The sequence below is a fragment of the Alligator mississippiensis genome, chromosome 15, assembly GCF_030867095.1.
Source record: "Alligator mississippiensis isolate rAllMis1 chromosome 15, rAllMis1, whole genome shotgun sequence".
NCBI classification, from domain to species: domain Eukaryota; kingdom Metazoa; phylum Chordata; order Crocodylia; family Alligatoridae; genus Alligator; species Alligator mississippiensis.
The window spans coordinates 30,994,237-31,014,617 of record NC_081838.1 but is presented as its reverse complement, the minus strand read 5'-3'; the positions used below and the strand labels follow the sequence as shown (position 1 = coordinate 31,014,617).

The 20,381-nt window shown below is 64.3% G+C and overlaps 3 protein-coding genes across 11 annotated transcripts; 2 read left to right on the top strand and 1 right to left on the bottom strand.

Annotated features, from left to right (window-relative positions):
* Positions 1–5,172: 5,172 nt before the first annotated feature.
* Positions 5,173–11,209, bottom strand: LOC102571745 (carcinoembryonic antigen-related cell adhesion molecule 5). 6 transcript variants are annotated; one of them, XM_019481726.2, is made up of 9 exons: positions 10,890–11,209; positions 10,392–10,531; positions 9,787–10,140; positions 9,080–9,355; positions 8,584–8,889; positions 8,200–8,320; positions 6,813–6,911; positions 6,620–6,698; positions 5,173–6,491 (listed from the first exon to the last, which is right to left on the bottom strand). In XM_019481726.2, exons 2-9 carry the CDS (start codon positions 10,459–10,461, stop codon positions 6,444–6,446), a joined length of 1,353 nt encoding a protein of 450 aa, XP_019337271.1. In that variant the 5' UTR covers positions 10,462–10,531; positions 10,890–11,209; the 3' UTR covers positions 5,173–6,443. The 6 variants fall into 6 exon arrangements, with proteins under 6 accessions (XP_019337271.1, XP_014455991.1, XP_014455990.1 ...); XM_014600505.3 differs by having other exon boundaries at positions 10,392–10,523; XM_014600504.3 differs by having other exon boundaries at positions 10,392–11,209.
* Positions 11,210–11,940: 731 nt separating this feature from the next.
* On the top strand, positions 11,941–18,757 carry LIPE (lipase E, hormone sensitive type). Of its 4 annotated transcripts, none has more exons than XM_059718673.1 (11): positions 11,941–12,173; positions 13,478–14,050; positions 14,263–14,353; positions 14,559–14,704; positions 14,788–14,973; positions 15,402–15,726; positions 16,162–16,389; positions 16,706–16,879; positions 16,956–17,039; positions 17,263–17,555; positions 18,087–18,757. In XM_059718673.1, exons 1-11 carry the CDS (start codon positions 12,162–12,164, stop codon positions 18,504–18,506), a joined length of 2,532 nt encoding a protein of 843 aa, XP_059574656.1. In that variant the 5' UTR covers positions 11,941–12,161; the 3' UTR covers positions 18,507–18,757. The 4 variants fall into 4 exon arrangements, with proteins under 4 accessions (XP_059574656.1, XP_059574655.1, XP_059574657.1 ...); XM_019481722.2 differs by lacking the exon at positions 11,941–12,173 and adding an exon at positions 12,525–13,408; XM_059718672.1 differs by lacking the exon at positions 11,941–12,173 and having other exon boundaries at positions 12,524–14,050.
* Positions 18,758–19,287: 530 nt separating this feature from the next.
* CNFN (cornifelin) lies at positions 19,288–20,347 on the top strand. The gene is made up of 3 exons (XM_019481724.2): positions 19,288–19,763; positions 19,856–19,992; positions 20,073–20,347. Exons 1-3 carry the CDS (start codon positions 19,631–19,633, stop codon positions 20,160–20,162), a joined length of 360 nt encoding a protein of 119 aa, XP_019337269.1. The 5' UTR covers positions 19,288–19,630; the 3' UTR covers positions 20,163–20,347.
* Positions 20,348–20,381: the final 34 nt, after the last annotated feature.

Sequence of the window (20,381 nt, the reverse complement as noted above, 5' to 3'; positions counted from 1 at the left end):
AATCTCGAACATGTTTAGGCTCAAAAACTTCCTTTTCCCTATATAGATAAAGCTAAAACACACAAAATACAACACCTAATACAAATACATAATAAAACATTAAACAATGATATCAAGGGTAAGTCCAACTGTGTCTGTCCGGATGCAGCCCGACATTTTTGCCGGGGTCGTTGCCAATGGGTTCACTCACGGTGACGAGTTTCACACCATGTCATGCATCGGCGACTTCATGCCGTTTTGGGCTGGAAAACAAAACTTGGGGTTCATTAGTAATGTATACTAAACTGTGCTGCGTCGACTTAGCCAATTATGATGGGCCAAGACGGTGCGTGTGGGTGAAACTGTTTCAAGAGAGACAAAATAGATGTTCGGATACTCGCCGGGTTTAAGTACAACACCGGGAGCTGGGGTTGGGCGCTTACTGGTAGCCGTGGGAATGGTTAGCCACACTGTTTCTTGGGATGAGTAACATGGCTTCCAAGCCGGACGTGGCACTGGGGTGCGTTCATCCCACAAAGCTTTAGTGGTGTTCATGGCAATTAGTACATCATTATTGTACTTGGTCCAGTTCTTGAATGATCCATTTTCCCTTAGCCTTAACTGTTCCTTGTATAGTCCTATCTGGCGCTCCACGAGGCCATTGGACTGCGGGTGATAGGGTAGATGGTGATGCCACTGAACGTTATGCTCTATCGCGAACCGTTCTAAGCCTTTGGAGTTGAAAGGTGGTCCTCCATCGGAGTGTATGATGTGGGGCACTTGCCAATGGGCGAAAGCAAGCTGTAGACATCCTTGAATTACGGGAGCAGTGGTCTTCTTCGTGGGGAGAACAAGGATTTGACGGGTTCCCAGGTCTACAATCACTAGCCCCTTGTTCGGTGCCTTGGCTCCTGGGAGTGGCCCGAGCAGGTCCACTTGCCATACCTTCCCTGGAGCATAGTGCGCTGGGTCATAGACGCCCTTTTGGTGCTTGTGGTGCACCGGTTTTTCTCGCGCACAGGCAGAGCAGGCTTGGATTATCCTTTTCCACTGTTCTATGCTCGGTCCTTTGTTGCCTTGTTCCCTCCAGCGAGCTTGCGCTCTTTTTTCTCCGAGGTGTCCCCAAAGCTCATGGAGCCAAGTGAGAAAGGGATCGGTGTCTATGATGTCCGTGACGTGTAACTGAGGTATGTCCTTTTGATCTATGGATCCTCGGTGTGCCAGTAGCTGATCTATGATGGCATGCACGGGGTCCGTATCAGGTTGGTGAGAGCGCGTGTGCTTGATCAAGGGGCGAACAGAGAAATGTGATAAAATGGTCTTGACATCGTCCCAGAGGGTTGTGTGTTCTGTAATTTGTGCCTTTCCGGTGACAATCCTGTATATATATTCTGAGTCTACGGCTGTGACAGGTACTGGAAGCGTCCCGTCGTGGTGACGGTAGGCGTGTTCAAGAACTAGTTGAAAACCTCGTAGTTCAGATGCTTGAACTGACTCTCCTGGATGGGACGTTTTGAGCTCATAGTCGTGACAAGGGTCACAGTAATATCCATACCCTCCGCCATCACGGGATGTACCATCTGAAGCTATCCATGCCCGGGATGTGGTCCCGTACAATCGCAGTACAATGGGATCATCCTCTTCAGCAGCCGGAATCAATTCTCCGTCAGCGACTTGCCACGCCGACCAGTGATACTGGTGACGAAGGACCAGGGCACTCCAAGTCTTCTCCGTGCCCTGATACTCCGGGTGGATTCTGCTAGGGTTAAGTAATCCTAGTGTGGTGCCGCTGGGTGCAACAAGTACACCTGGGCTCGCCGTGAGGTGTTCCCCTAGTTGAGCCGCGAGCATAACCTTCCCTAGACAACCGTACCGATGTTGGTGGCTTTTGAGTGTGCAGTGACCAGTGTACACGAGTTTTCCCGTTTCGGTGTCATTGGCTGTAAACCAGATATGTTCCGTGGTATAACCTACATGAATTGTCAGGAGACTACCGGCGGGGGGTGCAATCAGACGCATCTTTTTAACCTCTGGCATAACCTTTTCCAATCCGGCTTGGTCATGCTCATTCCATGGGACTCTGCGTTGTGTTTTCTTGCGAATTTGGTGTTGCAGACGCTGGATAACTGTTAAGTGTGATGGCGTCATAAAATTGTGGAACCAATTCAGCTGGCCTAGCAGGCCTTGAAAGTCCACCTGCGTGGTCAGCCAAGGTGAGGACAACTCAGGGGTAGCATTGTGTGCTGTCCCCGATCGCCATTGTCCTGTGAATCATGTCCCCAAAAACTTAATGTCCGAGGATGGCTCGCTCATGGACTTAGTCAGGTTTACTGTCCATCCTTGATTGCTCAAGTGGTCCTTTAGGTCCGCAGTAGTGGCGCGGACCGCGGCACGGTCGTGCCCCGTGATGACAATATCGTCAACATAGGTCCAGATGTGAACGTTTGCGGTTTTTGGGCGAGGACGAACAAAGCTGTCGATCGTCCCATTCATCGCTGTGACTGCTAGGGCTGGTGCGTTGCGATAACCTTGTGGACAAACCTTCCAGGAAAACATTTGTCCGCCTACACACATATTAAGGATCCCATACGGGTCATGTATAGGGATCGAATAAAACATGTCCTTTAAGTCTAATGTGGTGGCAAACCATTCTCTGCCCCTCTGCATCTCGGTCATGCCATCGAGGATGTCCGAGACAGTTTGTGCAGCGGGCATTTGGAGCGATTTACAGCGACGATTCGCTTGTCAGTAGTCCACCACCAGACGAGCTTCCGTCGGCTTTCCTGGTTTAGGAATTCCCCATCCAGCCGAAATGTAGGTGGAGGATTTTACGGGCTGAATGCACTCTCGCTTGCACAAGTCAGCCAAGAGGTTTCGGATTTGGGACTGCAGGTCAGTGCTTGTCGGGATTGGCTGATACCACCAGGGTGTAGGGTTTGCTAGCGCTGGCTGGTGTTTTTTGCCTGATGTCACAGTCAATGGGAGTGCTAGGTATATGGCGTTCTTTAAGGCCAAAGCCTTTATTGCGGGGATACCCAAGATATTTATGCCCCCTAAGACTCCATGCAGTACCCTTTTGTTGATCCAAAACTCGACCACGGGCGCAGATGTCATAGCGTTCAGCCCTTGTACAAAGATGACTTTGGATGTCTTAACGTGGGGCGTTTCAGATCTCAACACGTTTACTTGGGCTCCCGTGTCTAGCAAAAAGCGTGTAGGGATAGGGGTAGAACCTGCAGTTGTGCTCACACTGTAGGTTGCACACAGGCGTTCGTCATTGGTGGGTCGGCCATCGTCGCCCATATCAACGGCCGCTACTCGTTTTTTTCTTTGTCTGGCTCCTGCTCCTTAAGCTTAAAGCCTAGGCTCAGTGCCAGTACTCTTCGCCCCTCATCTCCTAACCCACGAAGCTGATTCTTTGTCAGACCGCTTTTGCTCAGTAGAAAGCCAAACATAGCATGTTCCTTAAGTGTGCAGTCTGGTGGTCGTCCACGCGGTGAGCGATCAGTTCGGGGTTTTCTAGGCGGTGCTTTCCACACTCCTACCGCCTGTACCGCTGCTGGTGGGGTGGCCTTGGGTTCTGCTTTGCGCGCTGTGGTGAGCTTTCCCAGACTACTTAGAACGTTTCCTATCAGCCCCCCCACCAGTGGGTGTAATAACAAGCGGAACATGGGTGCATTCATACCTCCATAAACCTCAACGCAGGCCTCCACTGCTGACGCAGACACAGGGACCTCGCCAGGATCGTTACACCAGCGATGCGGCCAAACACTGTTTGCCTGGTGTGGAGTCAGGGTTAGTGGATACCGTCTGGCGTCCCAGGTTAAGTAACTGGCTCCCGCTATTGCATACAGGAGCTGTGTAGGCGATGGATCATCGGGTGGATCCGCATGCCAAGCGTGAGCTCGGTTCAACAGCGCTGGGACCGCGGCAGCACACAGAGGGATTGGCCAAGCCTGGTTGTGCAGTATTTGAGTCGTGTCGCTACACGCTCCTCCGCTTCATGCGGGTTGGCGCATTAGGATAGCACACTCCTCCGGGTCTACTAAAACTGACCCGTGCTCTAATATCAGTCGTCCTAGCCACATTGCCAGTGTCTCACCCGGATTTAGTCGGGTGTCTCTTGCCAACTCTTGGAGTTCTCCTCTGGTGCGCGTGCGGAAGGTGGTGAGAGTGCGGGGTCCTGCGCCATCGGTGACAGTTTTCACTAATGCTATAGGGTTTGCATGCAGAACGGGTGCGCCTGCGTCGGCGGGGAGGGCAGAGTATAACTCCGGCGGGATGTTGTACGGAGGCGGTTCCTCGGGCGGGGCTGACGGGGTTTCTCTAACGTCGGGGTTTCCCGCCTGGCACTCTTTGGCCACGCCCTCTTCTTTGCCCGCAGCACCATCTTTAAGCGGTGGCTCGGGCTGTGCGGCGCTCTGCTGCACAGCCGTTCTAGTCAGCGTATTTATTACGCTGGCTTGGTTCACCGCGTGTCGTAGCAAGGTGGTCACCGAGCGAAACAGGATATTAATCATTTTTCCCTTATTCCACTTTTGCCCTGCCCACCCTGTGGCATCCCACCCATGGGTCTCAAGACTCTCACGGAGTGCCGTTTGAATTTCATCTTCGGCGCCCCTGGGATTGAGATCGGGGCATTTGAATTTATAGGGAGGGGTTTCGCAGCCGCTCCCCTCTTTTAGGTACTGGATGCACCTAGCGTACTCTTTTGCGGGAGTACGGTCATCCGTGCCTGTGGGCTTGACATGACTAAGTAACGCCTCTGGTTTTTTGTCGGGCGGGTGGTAAAGAACCGCGGGGCTGGAAAGGAGGCATCCTAGGGCTGCGGGGTTGAGGCCGCACACGACCCATTCTTTAAGTGGCTCCTCGCTGCCCTCGGTTGGGCGGATGGAAACATAGCCTCCCATCTTTCTGTCCTGTCTAACTTGATGATATGCCACATGGGCCCACAAATCATCGGCGTTCGTGGTTGGGGGCTGGTGATGATTGCCCCACGGGCAATGCCTGACTAACTCGTCAACATCCCCTTCGTTCCCCCTTTGCCCCGGGGATCCTGTCCGTGACACCGTGTTCAACCTGACGATGGGCGGTTGGACCCAGAGTAGGCCGGGGACAAAAGGGTTTCGGGGCCTTATTCCTCCTTCTCCTGTCTCTCCCTCCGTCCACAGAAAAACACCAAGGAGGCGGTGAGATAAGTAAATGCTTTACTCACAGTTTATGCAGAAAAAAAAAACTTCTTGACAGCTGTTTCACCATTAAACTCGCTGGTGACTCGAGAGCTCTAAACACGTTCGGTTGGTATACCCAGTCGTGATGGGGGCGTCCGGGGGGAAGGAATTTCGTGGACGCAGGACCTCCAGTGAGGGTGATCAGGCCTCTCCGATATTGTGCGGGTCCCCCCTTTTTGGCGCGCGCTTTTTCTTTTAAACGGGCAGCATCCGCCCGCCCCCTGCCAATCAGTGCGGGCCGGGACCGCCGCTATCAGGCCGTGCCCATCGCCTCCCCCATACCATGAGCACGACTTGCTCCTACGTTTGGCGTTTGGTCATTTTTTCTTTCTTTTCTTTATCACACATAGCACAACCACCCCCCTTCCCCATCTGTCCTTGGACAGAGCTGGGGGGGGGGGGGGCAGGGGACACCTCCCCCCACCATTGCTAGGGGGCAATTACCACCGGGCAGCTCTTGCCTGCCCTGGCACCCTCACACACACACACACAAAGTGTGCCCTGCCCTGGCACTAGACATATGTGCGTACACACGGATATGCACACATGCTGTGTCTGACATCATGGATGTGCCTGGGTTCTCTGTGACCTGGGCAACCAGGACACCAGATGCCTGGCTTCTCTCTGGCTCTGGGACAAGCCTGGGGTCCTGGAGGGGAGTGCTGAGAGCAGGGATGCTGGGAGCCTGGACACCTGGGTTCATCCTCAGCTTCGGGGGGCACTGGGAGCCCAGGCACCTGCGTCCAATGCCCCCAAATCCCCCAGGTGATGAGGAGCCCATCGAGCAGGTGAGGTCTATGTCCACACAAATCCAGCACTGACCTCAGACCCCCTGAGCCCCCAACCACTCTGTGCTGCCCCCCACCCTGGGATAATCCAAATTAAACCCTGTTCCCCACACATGCTCCCATCTTACTGGATCTGTCCGGATGCCTGGGTTCTCCCTGGACTCTTGGTCGGGGCGCGGTAGGAGCTGGGGGTCTGGACCTGGATTTGCTCCTTGCCCAGGGAGGGGAGGTGGCAGAGATGCCTTCTGGCCCCTGATGCCCCATTTCCATGGCAGTCAAAGTCATGGTGGGGTACACCCATCCCTGATCTTTGACCCTGGGAGGGCCAAACAGAGTCAGGGCCCAAGGAAGCAGAAAAAGGGACGTTTTATTTGGCTGCAGTGGGGGCGGGTGGGGGCATGTGCACTGGGGCTCCCAGCATGCACTGGGCCAGGGGAGGCATCGCTCAGGTCCTCAGCTCCTGGTACAGGTCCGGGGCTCCGGGCTGCAACATCTGGGGGGAGACGGGGGCAGGTCAGAGATGCGGCTGGGGCAGGGGATGCTTCCAACTCCTTGGACCCCCTCCCGGTGCTGGGCTGTGATGACCTGCCCTGTTCTCAGCAGCCCCAGGGAGGCCCTTACCTGGTAGGTGGGGTCGGGGGAGCTCCCGGGCTGGATCTGGGCAGAGACGGTGGCGAGAGGGTCATTAGCACCAGAGACCCTAGGGGACCCAGGTGTCCCGGTCACCATAGGGGACAGAGGGGAAGGCAGGGGACTGCGGGTCAGAAGTGAGGGGCCCCAGTGTGGGGGTGGGGGGGTCAAGCCCGTCACTTACTGCTGGCCCCGCACAGGCTGGAGGGGGGGTTGTTCCTGTACACCTGCAGGGCAGGGTGCTCCTTGCTGCGCCACAGGGTCTTTCTCCAACCGCGGGTCCCTGGCAGGGAAGGGAAAGATTGAGACCACAGACCCAGGTTCCTGGGACCCCCGCCCTGCTCTGCCACCCCAACGCAAAGCTGGGCGAGGAACCCAGGCGTCCGGGTGACGATTTACAGAGGACGTAGTCCAGGGCCCTCCTCAGCACCGCAACCACCAGCGCAATCCCAGCCTCAGCTCTAGCTGAGAGCCCCTGGGTGGGGAGACAAAAAGTGCCTTGGTAGGGCTGCAGCCCATGCAGGGACAACCAGGTGCATGGGGGTGGCACTTGTGAGGGCACAAGGGTTCTCACTCCCTAGACCCCAGTGCCTAGAGAACTCAGGCATCCGGGATCCCCCCAGGGGCCGCCCCATCATGCTGCATTTGTAAGGCAGGTGGGAGGGGAGGCCCCATGGACAGTTCCCTGGGCCAGGGCTGCACACACGCTGGCACAGGCAGGCCAGGCAGCTGTGCAGGTACGTGTCTTGTGCATCCATGTCCCAGTGCGCTCACGACTCAGAGCCACGGCCTCAGTTCCATACATCATTTTTACTACAAATGCCACACACCCCCAGCAAAGCCTGACGGGAGGGGTCCCCAGGGCAGCGGGGCTGGGAACCAAAGCCCCCCACCCAGCAAGGATCCCAGGCCCTCGCCCCCCCTCCAAGGCAAGCAGCTGTGACCTCGATGTGGACAGGAGCATGGGCCGGGGGCGGGCTGTGGTGTCGGCAGCCCCCCAGGGCAAAGGTCTCCTCTGTCTGCTCCCGGGGGGGTGGGGGAGTCAAGAGAGAGAACCCAGGCGTCCAGGCCCCCAGCCCCCCTGCTCGCACCCCTAGCCCCCCTCCCACCCCAGAGTACCCAGGCATCCAGGAGCTAGACCCCTGTGGCCCAGCTGGGTCCTCACCTCAGGGAAGCTGATGCTGGGGACGGGGAGGAGGTAGGTTAGAATTGGGGGGTCAGCCCCTCCCCCCAGGTAACAATGGAACCTGCAGGGCTGAGGTCATAGGCTCAGTGACACCCCAGAGTCCTGGGGCAGGGAAAGTGCCTGTGACGTCACTTCCTGTACACTCAGGGGGTTCCCATGATGTCACTGAGGTGCCCCCCGGGACCCTGGCACTCATCGTAGGGGGCTGTGGGTGTCCTGGCTCTGGTGCACACCAACGTATTGCTATGCTTGAGGAGGGAGGATGAAGGAACCGTGTGTCCACGCAGAACCCAGGGATTTGGGTCCCCAGGTCTAAGCCCCCAGCCCCCTTCCCCGACAGGGAACCCAGGCATCAGGGCTGCAGGTTGTACCCCCCAGCCGGTACCTCTTGCCCTGGGTGCAGAGGACATAGTAAAGCACAAAGATGAGCAGCCCTGTCCCTGCCAGCGACCCGATGATGATGCCAGCGTCAACAGCTCTGGTGATGGCCCCACCCTGCAGACCCCCTAGGGGCAAAGACGAGAGGGGCTCAGCAAGGACCCCCCCACCTCAGTCCCCCCAGAAGCTCAGAGGTCATGAGCCCCATACTCAGCCAGCCCCTCCAGAGCTGGGAGAGAACACAGCAACACAGGGTCCTGGCCATGAGGGTCCTGGGGAGGGGTCAGAGGTCAAGAGCACATCCATGTGGGCCCCTCCTCAGCAAGCAGCACCCCAGCCCCCCCCATAACCCAACCCCAGGCAGCATGGGCTGGGGGCGCCCTGGATGCACCTGTCTGCCCCGGCTGGCTCTGGACTGGCCCCTGACCCAGCCGCAGGGTGATGGAGACGGAGGCAGTGGCATTCTGTCCAGTACTGGGGTTTGTCACGTGGCACTCGTAGACACCCGCCTGCTCTGCACTTGTCAGCACCAGGCTCAAGACAGCACCAGCCGGGGCCGGGATCAGGTCAGAGCCACTGTGGGACCAGCTGAACTGCGGGGCCGGGACCGAGTCAGCTGCACACCTCAGGGTCACTTTGTCACCAAGCCGCAGGGACAGGAGCCCAGATGGGTTCATGAAAGCAGCATCTGGACCGTCTGCAGGAACAGCGAGGGGTGACAGCGCTCACAGTCACCACAGAGCCAGCTGCACCCCAGGGTGTTATATCTTCCCCAATGCCGACTCCAGAGCCAGGTTCATCCCAGGGTGTGATACACGCCTGGACACCCACCCCAGAGCCAGCTGCACTGTGTCCAAGCCGCAAGGCCTGGGGTGGGCAGCACTCACAGGTCACAGTGACGGTGACGGGCTCGCTCCGTGCTGTGCTGATGGGGTTCCTGACCTCACATGTATAGTTGCCAGCATCATCCCGCCGGACCCGCGCCAGCAGCAGCGAGAGGTTCCCTGGGGACATCTCCACATGGCCATCGAGGCGGAGGACAGTGCCATCACGGTACCAAAGCAGCGTCCTGGTGCTGGGTGGGCGCTCGCCAAAGAGTTCGAGGATCCCGTTCTCCGGCACCGTGGTCCTGCGGCTCATCACCGTGGGCCGTGCCAGCTTCCCTGCACCGGGAAGACAAAGGTCACACCACCAGAATCCCAGCCTCAGATCCGTGGGAGCCCATGGGCTGATTAATCATTAATGGGCGTTTCCTGCCTGCAGCACCCTCTGCCCTCCCAGACTTTGGCCCTGAATACAGGGCCACAGAGCATTGCTGCCACCTGCCCTGGTGCTGGGTGTGGCCCCAAGCACCCCAGCACCCCGTGGTGCACAAGCGGAGGCCAGGGGACAGGGAGACCACACAGTCGGATGGGAACGGCTGCCACTGACCCCGATTGCTCCCCCAGGGTCAGCAGGATGGGGCCAGTGAGTCTGGGTGCAGAGGGGTGGCAGTGCAGGCAGCACCAGGGCATGTCCATGAGGTGCCCAGGACCTATTGGAACTGAGACCCAGCCTGCTCAGGTCACCTACAGCGGGGGCAGGGGACACTCACCGTACACCCTCAGGTTCACCCCACGAAAGATGAAGACCCCGGGGCCTTGCACCTGCAGAGTGTAGGAACCACTGTAGTTCAGCATGAGACCCACGATGATGAGCGAGCAGCCAGGCCCCAGCACCTCACGCCCTGTGTAGCTGCTGCCTGTGCTTGGTTGCTCCTGGTCCAAGAGGTGCCAGAAGATGGTGCGGCTCTGGCGGAGCCAGCCGCATAACGTGGCATTGGGAGGTGGCGGCGGCTGGGGGGTCAAGGTCACGGTTCCCCCCACCACGGGGGCTGGAGGCAGGTCTGGGGTGACGATGATCTGGGTCTGAGCTAATGCTGGGGTGGGGCAGGAGCCCAGGATGGCAGCTGTGGGGAGCAGAGGCGATGGTGGGTCAGAGCACATGCCTGTGACACACGCATGTGCCGAGGCAGGCTCTTTAGGGGTCCCCACAGCACAAGGGGGCCTGGGAGGTACCCCTGTCTCCATGGAAATGGGGTGCCTCCCACCCCCACAAACACCCCAGCTCTGACCCTCGCCCCAGTGCCCAGGGGTGGGGGGACAGGGAAGACCCCCAATCTCGATGTTACCACCCCGGGAACCCCCAGGATGCACTCACCTGACAGCAGCAGCCCCAGCCACTGCCCACCACATGCGGGGGGGCTGTGGGTCCCACGCAGGCCCCCCATGGCCTGTCAGGTGTGCCCAGATGCCTGGGTCCCACGGAGCAGCAGTGGCACCTGTATAGTGTCTGCACACCTGCCCAGGCTTAGCACCATGGGGCGGGTGGCCGCTGTGCTCCTGCTCTGGGGCCGGGCTTCCTCCAGCTCCAGGGCAGCCCCTCGCCAGCCCCCGCCCCCTCTTGCCCAACTCCAGACCCGCAGCCCCTGTGCCACTGGTGCCCCTGGTGACAGGGACACAGCAGTGCACGTACTGGCATAGGCAAGCAAGGCACGGCACAGGCACGTATGCATCTCAGGTTTGCGTACGACTGCAGCACACGCCCTTGTGTCTGTGTCCCTGCTGCCCACCCCAGAGCAAGCCACATCCCAGGGTGTGATACTCGACCCGACGCCCACCCCACAGCCAGCCAGGGCCGGGGACAGCCAATACTCACAGATCACGGTCATGCTGACCCCCTTGCTCTGCGCTGCGCTGACCTCGCAAGTGTAGTTACTGGCGTCACCCCGGCCGACCCCCGCACCATCAGCGGCTGCTTTTCCACCCGGCCGCCAGGCGCCAGGACAGAGCTTTCCCAGTCCCACAGCAGCACCTCGATGCCGGGGGGAGCGGCCTCGCACATGACCTCGAGGGCCCCGTTCTGCAGCACCACGGCATTGGGGGACGTGACGTTGAGTTACAACAGCGTCTTCATGCCGACGGGGCAAATGGGACGTTCCCAGGGTCCCTCCCAGCCCCCCTGGACCCTCCAACACTGCCCCCCTGCCGCCCAGGGGGCCCCCCACCCCGAGGCCACCACACTAGGGCCCCCTGCCAGCAGCCCCCCGCAGCCTGTCAGGGGTTCCCGGACGCCTGGGTCCCAGGAGCAGCAGCGGCGCCTGGCCCGGCCCCGTGCTCCGCGCCCCCAGCACCGGGCCGTGCGCCCGTGGGGGCTGGGCAGCGCCAGGAGCCTGGGGGGCCTGATCCTGAGCTGCCCCAACCCCTGGCACGGCCCGCTGCAACCCCACAGGGCCGCCTCCCCGCCCCATGACCCCACCGGGGGCCAGGCTAGGCAGGTCCCAGCGGGTTTGGGGGGGGGGGGGCAGGGCAGAGCCAGGCACTAACCTCCGAATGCCCCGGCACCTGCACATGCTTCCTGCCCTCTGCCCCTGCCCCCCACAGCCGGGCTGTTACTGCCTCAAGACCCTTTGGTGACCCCTGACCTCTGACCCTGGGGGCCTGGCCCAACCTGTGAGCCCCAGGCTCAGCCCCTCTTCAGTGGCACTGGACGCACTCCCGCCAATACCCCTTGACCTCTGAAGCAGAGGGGTCAAGATCACCCCCCCCCCTTCTCTGACCCTGGGGTCAATGGGCCCCCCTTGACCTCTGACCCTCGGCAAGGTCTAGGCCCAACAGAAAACACCCTTCCACCTGTGGGGTCAGAGCCTCCCCCCAAACCCCGCCCTACGACCTCTGACCCCAGGGCCCCCAGCCCCCTCAGTGGTCATGACCCCGAGGGGAACAGGCGGACGGCGGCCGCGAAGTGTCACTGAGGGGGGTCAGAGGTCGCGGACAGGGGCGGACCGGGCCCCTCCCTGCCCAGCCGGCGGGCGGTGCGGTTGCCCTGGCAACGCGGGCGGTGCGATCGCTGATTGGCCAGCGGGGACGGAGGGCGGGGACGGGGCGGAAAAGACCTCCCGGGACTGGGCGGAGCCTGCGGGGGGCCGGGATGGAGCAGCAGGTGGGTGCCGGCCGGGCCGTACCACCGTGCGGGGAGGGGGAGGGTCGGCGGGCTGTACCACCCCGGGCGGGCGGGGGAAGTGGGCCGTACCACCCCTGCGCAAGTAGGGGAAGCGAAACAGACTGCACCAAGCCTGGGTGACGTGAGGGGAGGTGGGCCGTACCACCTCGTGGCGCCGCGGGAGGAGTGGCCGGCTAGTACCACCCGCGTCACGCCACCGGGTAACGGCCGGAGAGGGCGGGGCCGGGGGCGGGCCGTACCACCCCGTGGGGGCGGGACGTACCATCCGATGTCACAGCGCGGGGGCGGGGCCGAGGAGAAGGGGCGGGGCGGCCCTGGCCCCGCCCCTTTGCCGCCCCGCCCCTTGTCCCCCCGCCCCAGGAAGCCAAGATCGGGCCCCCCCTGCCCCCCGTCCCCTCCCATGGGCCAAGGCCCCCGGGGCAGTTCGGGGCCTCGGGCGGGTTGGACCCGGGTGTGCGGCGGGGGGCGGCCTAGAGGACCCCTGCGTCCGCCCCCAGCCCCACCGCGCCCCTGCAGACACCCCGCGGCCGGGCCCTGCACCCAGCTCCACCGGCTGGCAGGGGCGCCCTCTGCCCCCCCCGCCACCCCCGGCCCAGTGATCCCCCCGGTCCTGCTGCCCCCCACCCCAGTGCCCCCCCTGCCATGCCCCGTGCCCCCTGCCCCAGTGCTGCCCCCCCACCGCTCAGTGCCCCCTGCCCCAGTGTCTGCTCCACCTGGTGCCCACTTTCCCAGTGCCTCCAGCCCCAGTGCCGCCCCGCTCACCCGCTGCTCCCTGCCTGCCCCAGTGCCCCCCCCTCCCCTGCCCTGCCCAGTGCCCTCACCCGCTGCCCCCTGTCCCAGTGCCCCCCCACCCACTGCCTCCAGCCCAGTGCCCCCCCCGCCCTGCCCAGTGCGCTCTGCCTCAGTGTCCCCTACCCCATGCCCTGTGCCCCAGTGCCCCCGCCCACTGTCCCAGTGCCCCCCCACTGCCCCCTGCCCACCCCAGTGACCCTCCCCCACCCTGCCTAGTGCCCCTGCCCCAGTGCCCCCCCCACCCGCTGTCTCCTGTCCCGATGCCCCCTGCCCCAGTGCCGCCCCGTCCACGCGCCTCTGGGTGAAAGGAGCTGGGCAGGAACCCAGCCCTCTGGGCCCCCCCGGGGTGGGGCCAGGCACTGGGGCTACTTATAGCCAGCGGGCGCGGGGCCGGGCAGAGCCGTGCGATGCCAACACCGACGGTGAGCAAGGCTGGGGCCGGGGGGTCCCAGGCACTGCCCCTCCTTCTAACCACCCTGTCTCTCCCGCAGGCCCCCCCGGGCACGGAGGCGCGGGCGCTGCTGGTGGCGCTGGCGGCGCTAGCCGAGGACAATGCTGCCTTCTTTGGGCGCAGTGCCACAGCGGCCGGGCGGCGCGTGGGCGCAGCCTGCGTGGCGCTAGGGGAGCAGGCGCAGGCACTGGGGCCAGCACTGGCACCACTAGGCCGGGCCATGGCCTCCTTTGACCTGGACGCAGCAACACCAGGCAATGGCTACCGCAGCCTGGCACAGGCCGTGGCTGCCTGCGCCGCCCATGCCGTACACAAGAGCCGCTACGTGGCGGCGCATCGCCGCAGTCCTTTCTTCCGCGCCGGCCACAATGCCGCCGAGCTGGAGGCCTACGGCGCTGCCCTCACCCAGCTGCGTGCCCTGCTCTACTTGGCCCAGCGCCTGCTGGCCCAGCACCCGCCTGGCTGCCTCTTCCCCGAGCTGCCCAGTGCCGAGACCCCCGCCACCACCACTGCCAATGGTGCTAGCGCCGGCCCTGGGCTGACCGAACTTATGCTGCGTGAGTACAGCACCATGCACAAGGGCTGCTTCTATGGGCGCTGCCTCGGCTTTCAGGTACGTGGGGACGTGTAGCGCCGAGCACAGTGGGGACATGCAGCGCCAGGCATGGGGATGTGCAGCATTGAGCACAAGGACATGCAGCACCAAGCGCAGGGACATGGAGTGCTGAGTGCAGGGGATGTGCAGCACTGAGTGCCGGGGCTGGTCCTGGGGAGGGAGCAGCAGGGGGGCTCAGCCCGGCTGTGACCTCTGGCATTTGCTCCCAGTTTACCCCGTCCATCCGGCCCTTCCTGCAGACCATCGCCATCAGCCTGGTCTCCTTTGGGGAGAACTATCGCCCCGACGACCTGGGGCTTGGTGAGCATGGGTCAGGGGTCATACTGCCCTTCCCACTGTGCACTGCTCCCTGGCTCCTTCCCACAATGCACCGCTGCTCAAGGCCCCCCTCCCCATCCCATGCCACCCCCTTGGGGCCTGGCAGGTTGCTCCCTTCCCCAGGTTAGGGTGGGGTGGGGTGGGGTGCCCCCTGACCCCATGCCCCCTAACCCCATGCCCTGGGTAGGGGTGGCGGCGGGGTCGCTGCTGACCAGTGGGAAGTTCGCGGTGGACCCGGAGCTGCGCGGCGCTGAGTTTGAGCGCATCACGCAGAACCTGGACGTGCATTTCTGGAAAAGCTTCTGGAACCTGACAGAGACGCAGCTGCTGGCAGTGAGCATCAGAGTGGGCAGTCAGGGGTTGCCAGGGGTTGGGGGGTCACCGCAGCCCCTCCCTGACCCCTGTACCCCCTGCAGTCGGTGGCCGGCCTGGCGTCCAGCCCTGTGCGCGTGAGCCGGGCACTAACGGTGCCACCGGAGCCACTGGAGCTGCCACTGGCGGCCGACCCCACACGGTGCATCACCATCACCCCCCCTGTGGCGCACACGGGGCCAGGGCCTGTGCACCTGCGGCTACTCTCTGCTGAGCTGCGCGAGGGGCAGGTGAGCTTGGCCCCCGGATCCCCTACCCGGGGGCTGTCACAGGCTGGAGGGGATCCCTCAATGGGGGGGACAGGTCCGGGTTGGGGGGACGCCTGGGTTCTCTGAGGTGGGGGGGTGGGGGCATGACACCTGGGTTCTCTGGGGTGGATGGGGCCAGGGGGGCACCTGGTTTCCTTGGGGGTGAGGAGGGTTGGAAGGGGCTGGGGCCGGACTCTTGGGTTCCCTGGGGGTGGGTGGGCTGGCCATGGCAGGACGCCCGAGTTCCCTGGGGGCTGGGGAGACACCTGGGTTCCCAGGGGGTGAAGGGGGTTGGAAGGGGCTGGCACAGGACACCTGGGTTCCCTGGAGTGGGGTGGGGCTGGGGCAGGGACAGGATACCTGGGTTCCTTCGGGTGCGGGGACCCCAAATCACACCCCGCCCTTTGCAGGACAGTAAGGCATTGCTGGCACTGGCGGGGCCAGAGGGGGCAGCAGGGCTGGGCCTGGGCCTGGGGCTGGGGCTGGGGCTGGAGCGGTGGCGCCGTGGGCGCCCGGCCCCACGCTCGCCCGCACTGCTGCTGCACTTCCACGGCGGCGGGTTCGTGGCACAGACGTCACGCTCGCATGAGCCCTACCTGCGCAGCTGGGCCCATGCACTTGGTGCTCCTGTGCTGTCCGTGGACTACGCACTAGCACCTGAGGCGCCGTTCCCGCGCGCGCTGGAAGAGTGCTTCTATGCCTACTGCTGGGCGCTGCGCCATGCCGCCCTGCTCGGTCAGTGTGTGGGAGCGCCCCCTGCAGAGAGGGGCAGGGCAACCCCCAGGGCACTTGGGGGGGCAGGAGAGCAGTGTGGTGGGATCAAGTGGTGCCCCCTGATGGGCTTAGGAGGGGTCCTGGTGGGGTTCGGGGGCAAGTCTCTGGGGGGACAGGACACCCCAGGGGGACAGCGCCCCTGGTGGGGGGGCAGAACAGGCTCTGGGGGGCAAGAGAGCTGTGGGGTGGGGTCAAGTAGTGCCCTTTGATAGGGGGCAAATCAGCCCATGGGGAGGCAGCACCCTCTGCTGGGGAGGGCAGGAGAACAGGGATGGGGTCAAGCAATGCCCCTGGTGAGTGGGGGGTGGAGTTAAGACAGGTCAGGAGGGGAACATGAGGGTACCGGGGTCATCCCAACCTTTGCCCCACCCGCTGAACCCTGCCCCGGCGGTGCAGGCTGGACAGGGCAGCGTGTATGCCTGGCGGGTGACAGCGCGGGCGGCAACCTGTGTCTGGCGGTGGCGCTGCGCGCAGCAGCAGCAGGTGTGCGGGCGCCAGATGCGGTGCTGGCCGCCTACCCCGTGACGCTGGTGCAGGCGGCGCCCTCACCCTCGCGCCTCCTGGCGCTGCTGGACCCGCTGCTGCCCCTGGGCGTGCTGTGCCAGTGCCTCAGCGCCTATGCAGGTGCCTGCTGGGGCTGGGGCTGGGGCTGGGGCAGTTACAGGGTGGCTGGGGGGCAGTTGTAAGTGCTTCTAGGGCCCCCAGCAGCCTAAAAGGTCTATGGGGCAGTTCTGGACATGGGTGGCCTGGGGGACAGTTATGGGGAAGTGGGGGGACCTGGAGGCAGTTGCAAGGGAGTCTATGGGGCAGTTCTTGGTATGGGGGGCAGTAATTGGGGAGTGGAGGTGGCTGGAGATAGTTCTGGGGGAGTAGATGGGGGGGCCAGGGCAGGTGGGGGTGCTGCAGGTTTGACCTGTGTCTCCCCTCCCCCCCCCCACAGGGACAGTGCCAGCACGGTGCCCCCCCCCAGGCAGGGCTGCAGAGGGGGCAGTGGCACTGGGGGGGGCACCAGGGGCCCCCCCGGAGCGGGCATTGCTGCTGCGTGCCTCAGCCTGGCTGGGGGCACTGCTGGAGGGTGCCGGGCGCCGCCATGGGTCTACCGCCACCCCGCCAGGTATGACCCCCCCCACCTGGGAGCCCTCAATGGGGAGACCCCCTGTAACCTCCCACTTACCCCCATGTCCCCACAGGCGATGCTACCCCGGCCTGGCACCAGCTGCTGCTCCTGCCAGCTGCCCGCCTGCTGGGGGGCCGCGGGCCCCCGGCCCCCGCTGGTATGGCCCCGGGGGGTGCAGGGTGGTCTGGGGGCTTCTGGAGGGGCTCAGGGGGATGCAGAGAGGTCCTGGGGAGTGTAGGGCATCTTGGGGCCAGCTGGGAGGCTCTGGGGGTCCTGGGAGGGGCTCAGAGGGCACAGGGGGTCCTGGGGCAGTGTAGGAAGCCTTCGTGGGGCAGGATGGGGCTGAGGGGTGCCAGGCTCAGACATGCCCCCTCCCACAGGTGCAGCGCAGCCGAGTGCATCAGAGTCAGTGCCAGAGGTCCCACCAGCGGGACCCCGATCCACAGGCCGCAGCCACACATACCAGGACCCAGGCCCACCCCCTGGCAGTGACCCCCCTGGCACTGCGAGCATGGGGGCACTGGAGTACCCTGATGGGTTTGAGCCGCTGCGCTCCCGCTACCCTGCAGCACCGGTACCGCTGGATCTGTCACCCTTGGGGCGCAACCCCTACATGTCGCCGTTGCTGGCGCCCGACAGCATGCTGTGCACGCTGCCCCCACTGCACATCGTGGTGAGCTGCCCACGCCAGGCCATATCGTGCTGTGACCCACGCCGGGCTATACAGCAGGGATGAGGTGGGAGGGTGAGACTCGCCGCCTGGCAGGCAGCACAGTCTGGGCATAGGTGCAGCAGGGCACAGCAGTTGGTCTGTATAGGAGCTAGCCAGTCCATATAGGAGAGGAGGGAGCTGTGGGCTGTCTATATAGGGGATGGGGACTCACAACTGGTCCCTATAGGGGTGAACTGGTCCATATAGCGGTGCAGGGAGTCACTAGCAGTCCGTACAGAGGGACAGGGACCAAGCGCTGCTCCATATAGAAGCCAGCTGGTCCAGAGAGGGGCCACCCGGTCTAGATAGAGGCACAGGGAGCTAGGGATCTGCAGCTAGTCTGTAGGGGGGCCAGGCGGACTATATAGGGACACGGGGAGCTTCAGGCAGCCCATAAAGGGGGGCAGGGGCGCACAGGGGCCGTAGAGGGGCCAGCCAGGCCATAGAGGGAGCAGCAGGCAGCGTGCCCCAACCCCCGCTGCCGCCCCGCAGGCCTGTGCGCTGGACCCGATGCTGGACGACGCGGTGATGCTGGCGCGCCGGCTGCGGGCACTGGGCCGCCCCGTGACGCTGCGCGTGGTGCCCGACTTGCCTCATGGCTTCCTGAGCCTGTCGCAGCTGTGCCGCGAGACGCGCGAGGCCACCGCGCTCTGCACCCGCATCCTGCAGGACATGCTGGCGCCCCCCCCCGCGCCCGGCAGCCCCCCCGTGGGGCCCACTGCCCCCCGCCGGCACCGCGCGCGGCGCCGCGCCTCCACGCCCGGCGCCCCACCCGCGCCGGGGGCTGCGCCGCGCCGTGCCTCTGCGCCCGCTGTGTCCCACCCCCGCGAGCCCAAGCCCGCCCCCCCGACGCCCCCCCCAGCCACGCCACAGGGCGAGGGGCGGGGCAAGCGGGTGGGGGCCCGATCCTGACCCAGGGGTCCGCCCCTGGTCTCTGCACTAAGGGGGGGGGTCCCTTGGCCTTCCCCCCACCCCCACATGGGGTCTGCACTGCCTACCCCCCGCCAGGGGGGCCTTTTGTAGCCCATTAACCCTTCCCTGCCCGCCCCCCTGCCTTTCATGCTGCTGCTGCTGTGACCAAATAGGGGGGCCCGATCCTGAGTGCGTGTGTGCGTGGGGGGGCAGCCCCCCCTCGGTTTGATTAATAAACCTGTTTGATACTAGTGCCCTCCCGCGTCCATCTGCCCCCCCTCCCCCGGTCCTGGGGCTGAGGCCGGGGAACGCGGCCCCCCCGGACAGGGCAACGGGCGGGGCTTAAGTTGCAGCGTTGCTAGGGAGCATCTGGGGTCCTATAGGTTGCGGGGTTGCCAAGAAGCATCTCGTGGGCTAAGGAGTTGCTAGGGGACATGGGCTGGCGCTATTATGGGCTGGGGGGGGTTGCTATGGGCCCCGGAGTGGGGCTGGAGTATACGTCACGGGTAGGGCGGGGCGGTGCTGTGACATAACGCGGCAGGCGGTAAGGGCCGAACCATTCCCTCGTTCGGGGTGAGCTGGCCCCGGCCCAAACCATGGCATCCCCACTGCAAGAGGCGGGCTGGAACATTTCAATTCGGAGGGGGGGAGCCAGGGCCCCGAGTTCGGGGTGGGAGGGGGCGGAGCCAGGGCCCCGAGTTCGGGGGGAAGGGGCGGAGCCAGGACCCCGAGTTCGGGGGGGCTGAGTGCGGGGGCGCAGCCAGGAGTTCGGGGGGGCGGAGCCAGGTGCTGCGGGGCGCCAGGCTGAGGCCGGCAGACTCAGTGCACGTGGTGCCAGAAGCAGGACCGGGGCGGGTCACTGCCCCGCCCCCAGACACGCCCCGTCCCCCAAGCTACGCAGCCTGACTGCCCGGCCCGGCAGGACTGGGGGGTCGGGCGCGCTCCTGGCACGAGGCCGCAGGGCCGGGCCAGCCTGGCGCGAGGAGCTCGCGGTGCCGCCGGGCGGGACGTGCTCAACCGGCTGGTCCTGCTCCTGAGCCCCCTGCGTGGCCCGGGTGTCGGCTCAGCCGAGCGAGGGCAGCTCCCAAGCGCGGCCCAGGTCCGAGCTCCGCGCCGCCGGCCCCATGTCCCGCGGCCCCTGCCCCGCGCGCTGCCCCGTCGTGGTGACGCAGCCGGCGGCCGCGGGCCGGTGCTGCCAGACGCTGCCGCGGGACTGGCGCTCGGGGCTGCTGGACTGCAACTCGGACAGCGGCATCTGTGAGTGCCGGGGGCGGGGCGGAGCGGAGCGGAGCGGGGGGGCCGGGGCCGTGCCGCCCGCTGACCTCCGCTCCGCTCCGCTCCGCCCCCAGGCGTGCTCGGCTCCGTGCTGCCCTGCGTCCTGGCCTGCCAGGTCGCCATGGCCTACGGCGAGTGCTGCTGCGTGCCCTTCCTGCCCGGCGCCCTCGTCGCCATGCGCACGGGGCTGCGCGAGCAGCGCCGCATCCGGGTACGGCCCCGCGGGGACGGCGTGCGGGAGCGGGGGGGCTGCGGGCCGCGGGGTGCCTGACCCTCGCCCCCACCCCGCAGGGCTGCGTGTGCTGCGACTGGGCCGCCGTCTGCTGCTGCTGCCCCTGCGCCCTGTGCCAGCTGGCCCGCGAGATCCAGGGGCCCTGCTAGGTGCGGGAGAGGCCGGACTTCCCGCGTCTGGGCAGGATCAAGGCCAGCCGAGCCGTTCAACTCCTGCGCCAGAGCATCACCTCCTGCCCCCGCTGTGCCGGAGCTACTGTCGGTGACGGCTCCCTGGCACAGAGCAGGGGAAGAGGGGGCTGCTCTAATAAATGGTCTGAATCACTTTCCTCTAATGCAGCTGGCTCTGGGGTGCAGTATGTGGCGAGT

What these genes read in the sequence shown, in the direction of transcription:
- LOC102571745 (XM_014600504.3), bottom strand. Translation starts at nt 10,461, where the DNA reads ATGGGGGGCCTGCGTGGGACCCACAGCCCCCCCGCATGTGGTGGGCAG. An exon ending in CAGCCTGTGCGGGGCCAGCA is followed by an intron (nt 6,699 to 6,812) that starts GTAAGTGACGGG and finishes TGGGTCCCCTAG; the next exon opens with GGTCTCTGGTGCTAATGACC. An exon ending in CCCCCGACCCCACCTACCAG is followed by an intron (nt 6,492 to 6,619) that starts GTAAGGGCCTCC and finishes GTCTCCCCCCAG; the next exon opens with ATGTTGCAGCCCGGAGCCCC.
- LIPE (XM_059718672.1), top strand. Translation starts at nt 13,394, where the DNA reads ATGCCAACACCGACGGTGAGCAAGGCTGGGGCCGGGGGGTCCCAGGCA. An exon ending in CAGAGACGCAGCTGCTGGCA is followed by an intron (nt 14,705 to 14,787) that starts GTGAGCATCAGA and finishes TACCCCCTGCAG; the next exon opens with TCGGTGGCCGGCCTGGCGTC. An exon ending in GTCTACCGCCACCCCGCCAG is followed by an intron (nt 16,880 to 16,955) that starts GTATGACCCCCC and finishes ATGTCCCCACAG; the next exon opens with GCGATGCTACCCCGGCCTGG.
- CNFN (XM_019481724.2), top strand. Translation starts at nt 19,631, where the DNA reads ATGTCCCGCGGCCCCTGCCCCGCGCGCTGCCCCGTCGTGGTGACGCAG. An exon ending in CAACTCGGACAGCGGCATCT is followed by an intron (nt 19,764 to 19,855) that starts GTGAGTGCCGGG and finishes CTCCGCCCCCAG; the next exon opens with GCGTGCTCGGCTCCGTGCTG. An exon ending in GCGAGCAGCGCCGCATCCGG is followed by an intron (nt 19,993 to 20,072) that starts GTACGGCCCCGC and finishes CCCACCCCGCAG; the next exon opens with GGCTGCGTGTGCTGCGACTG.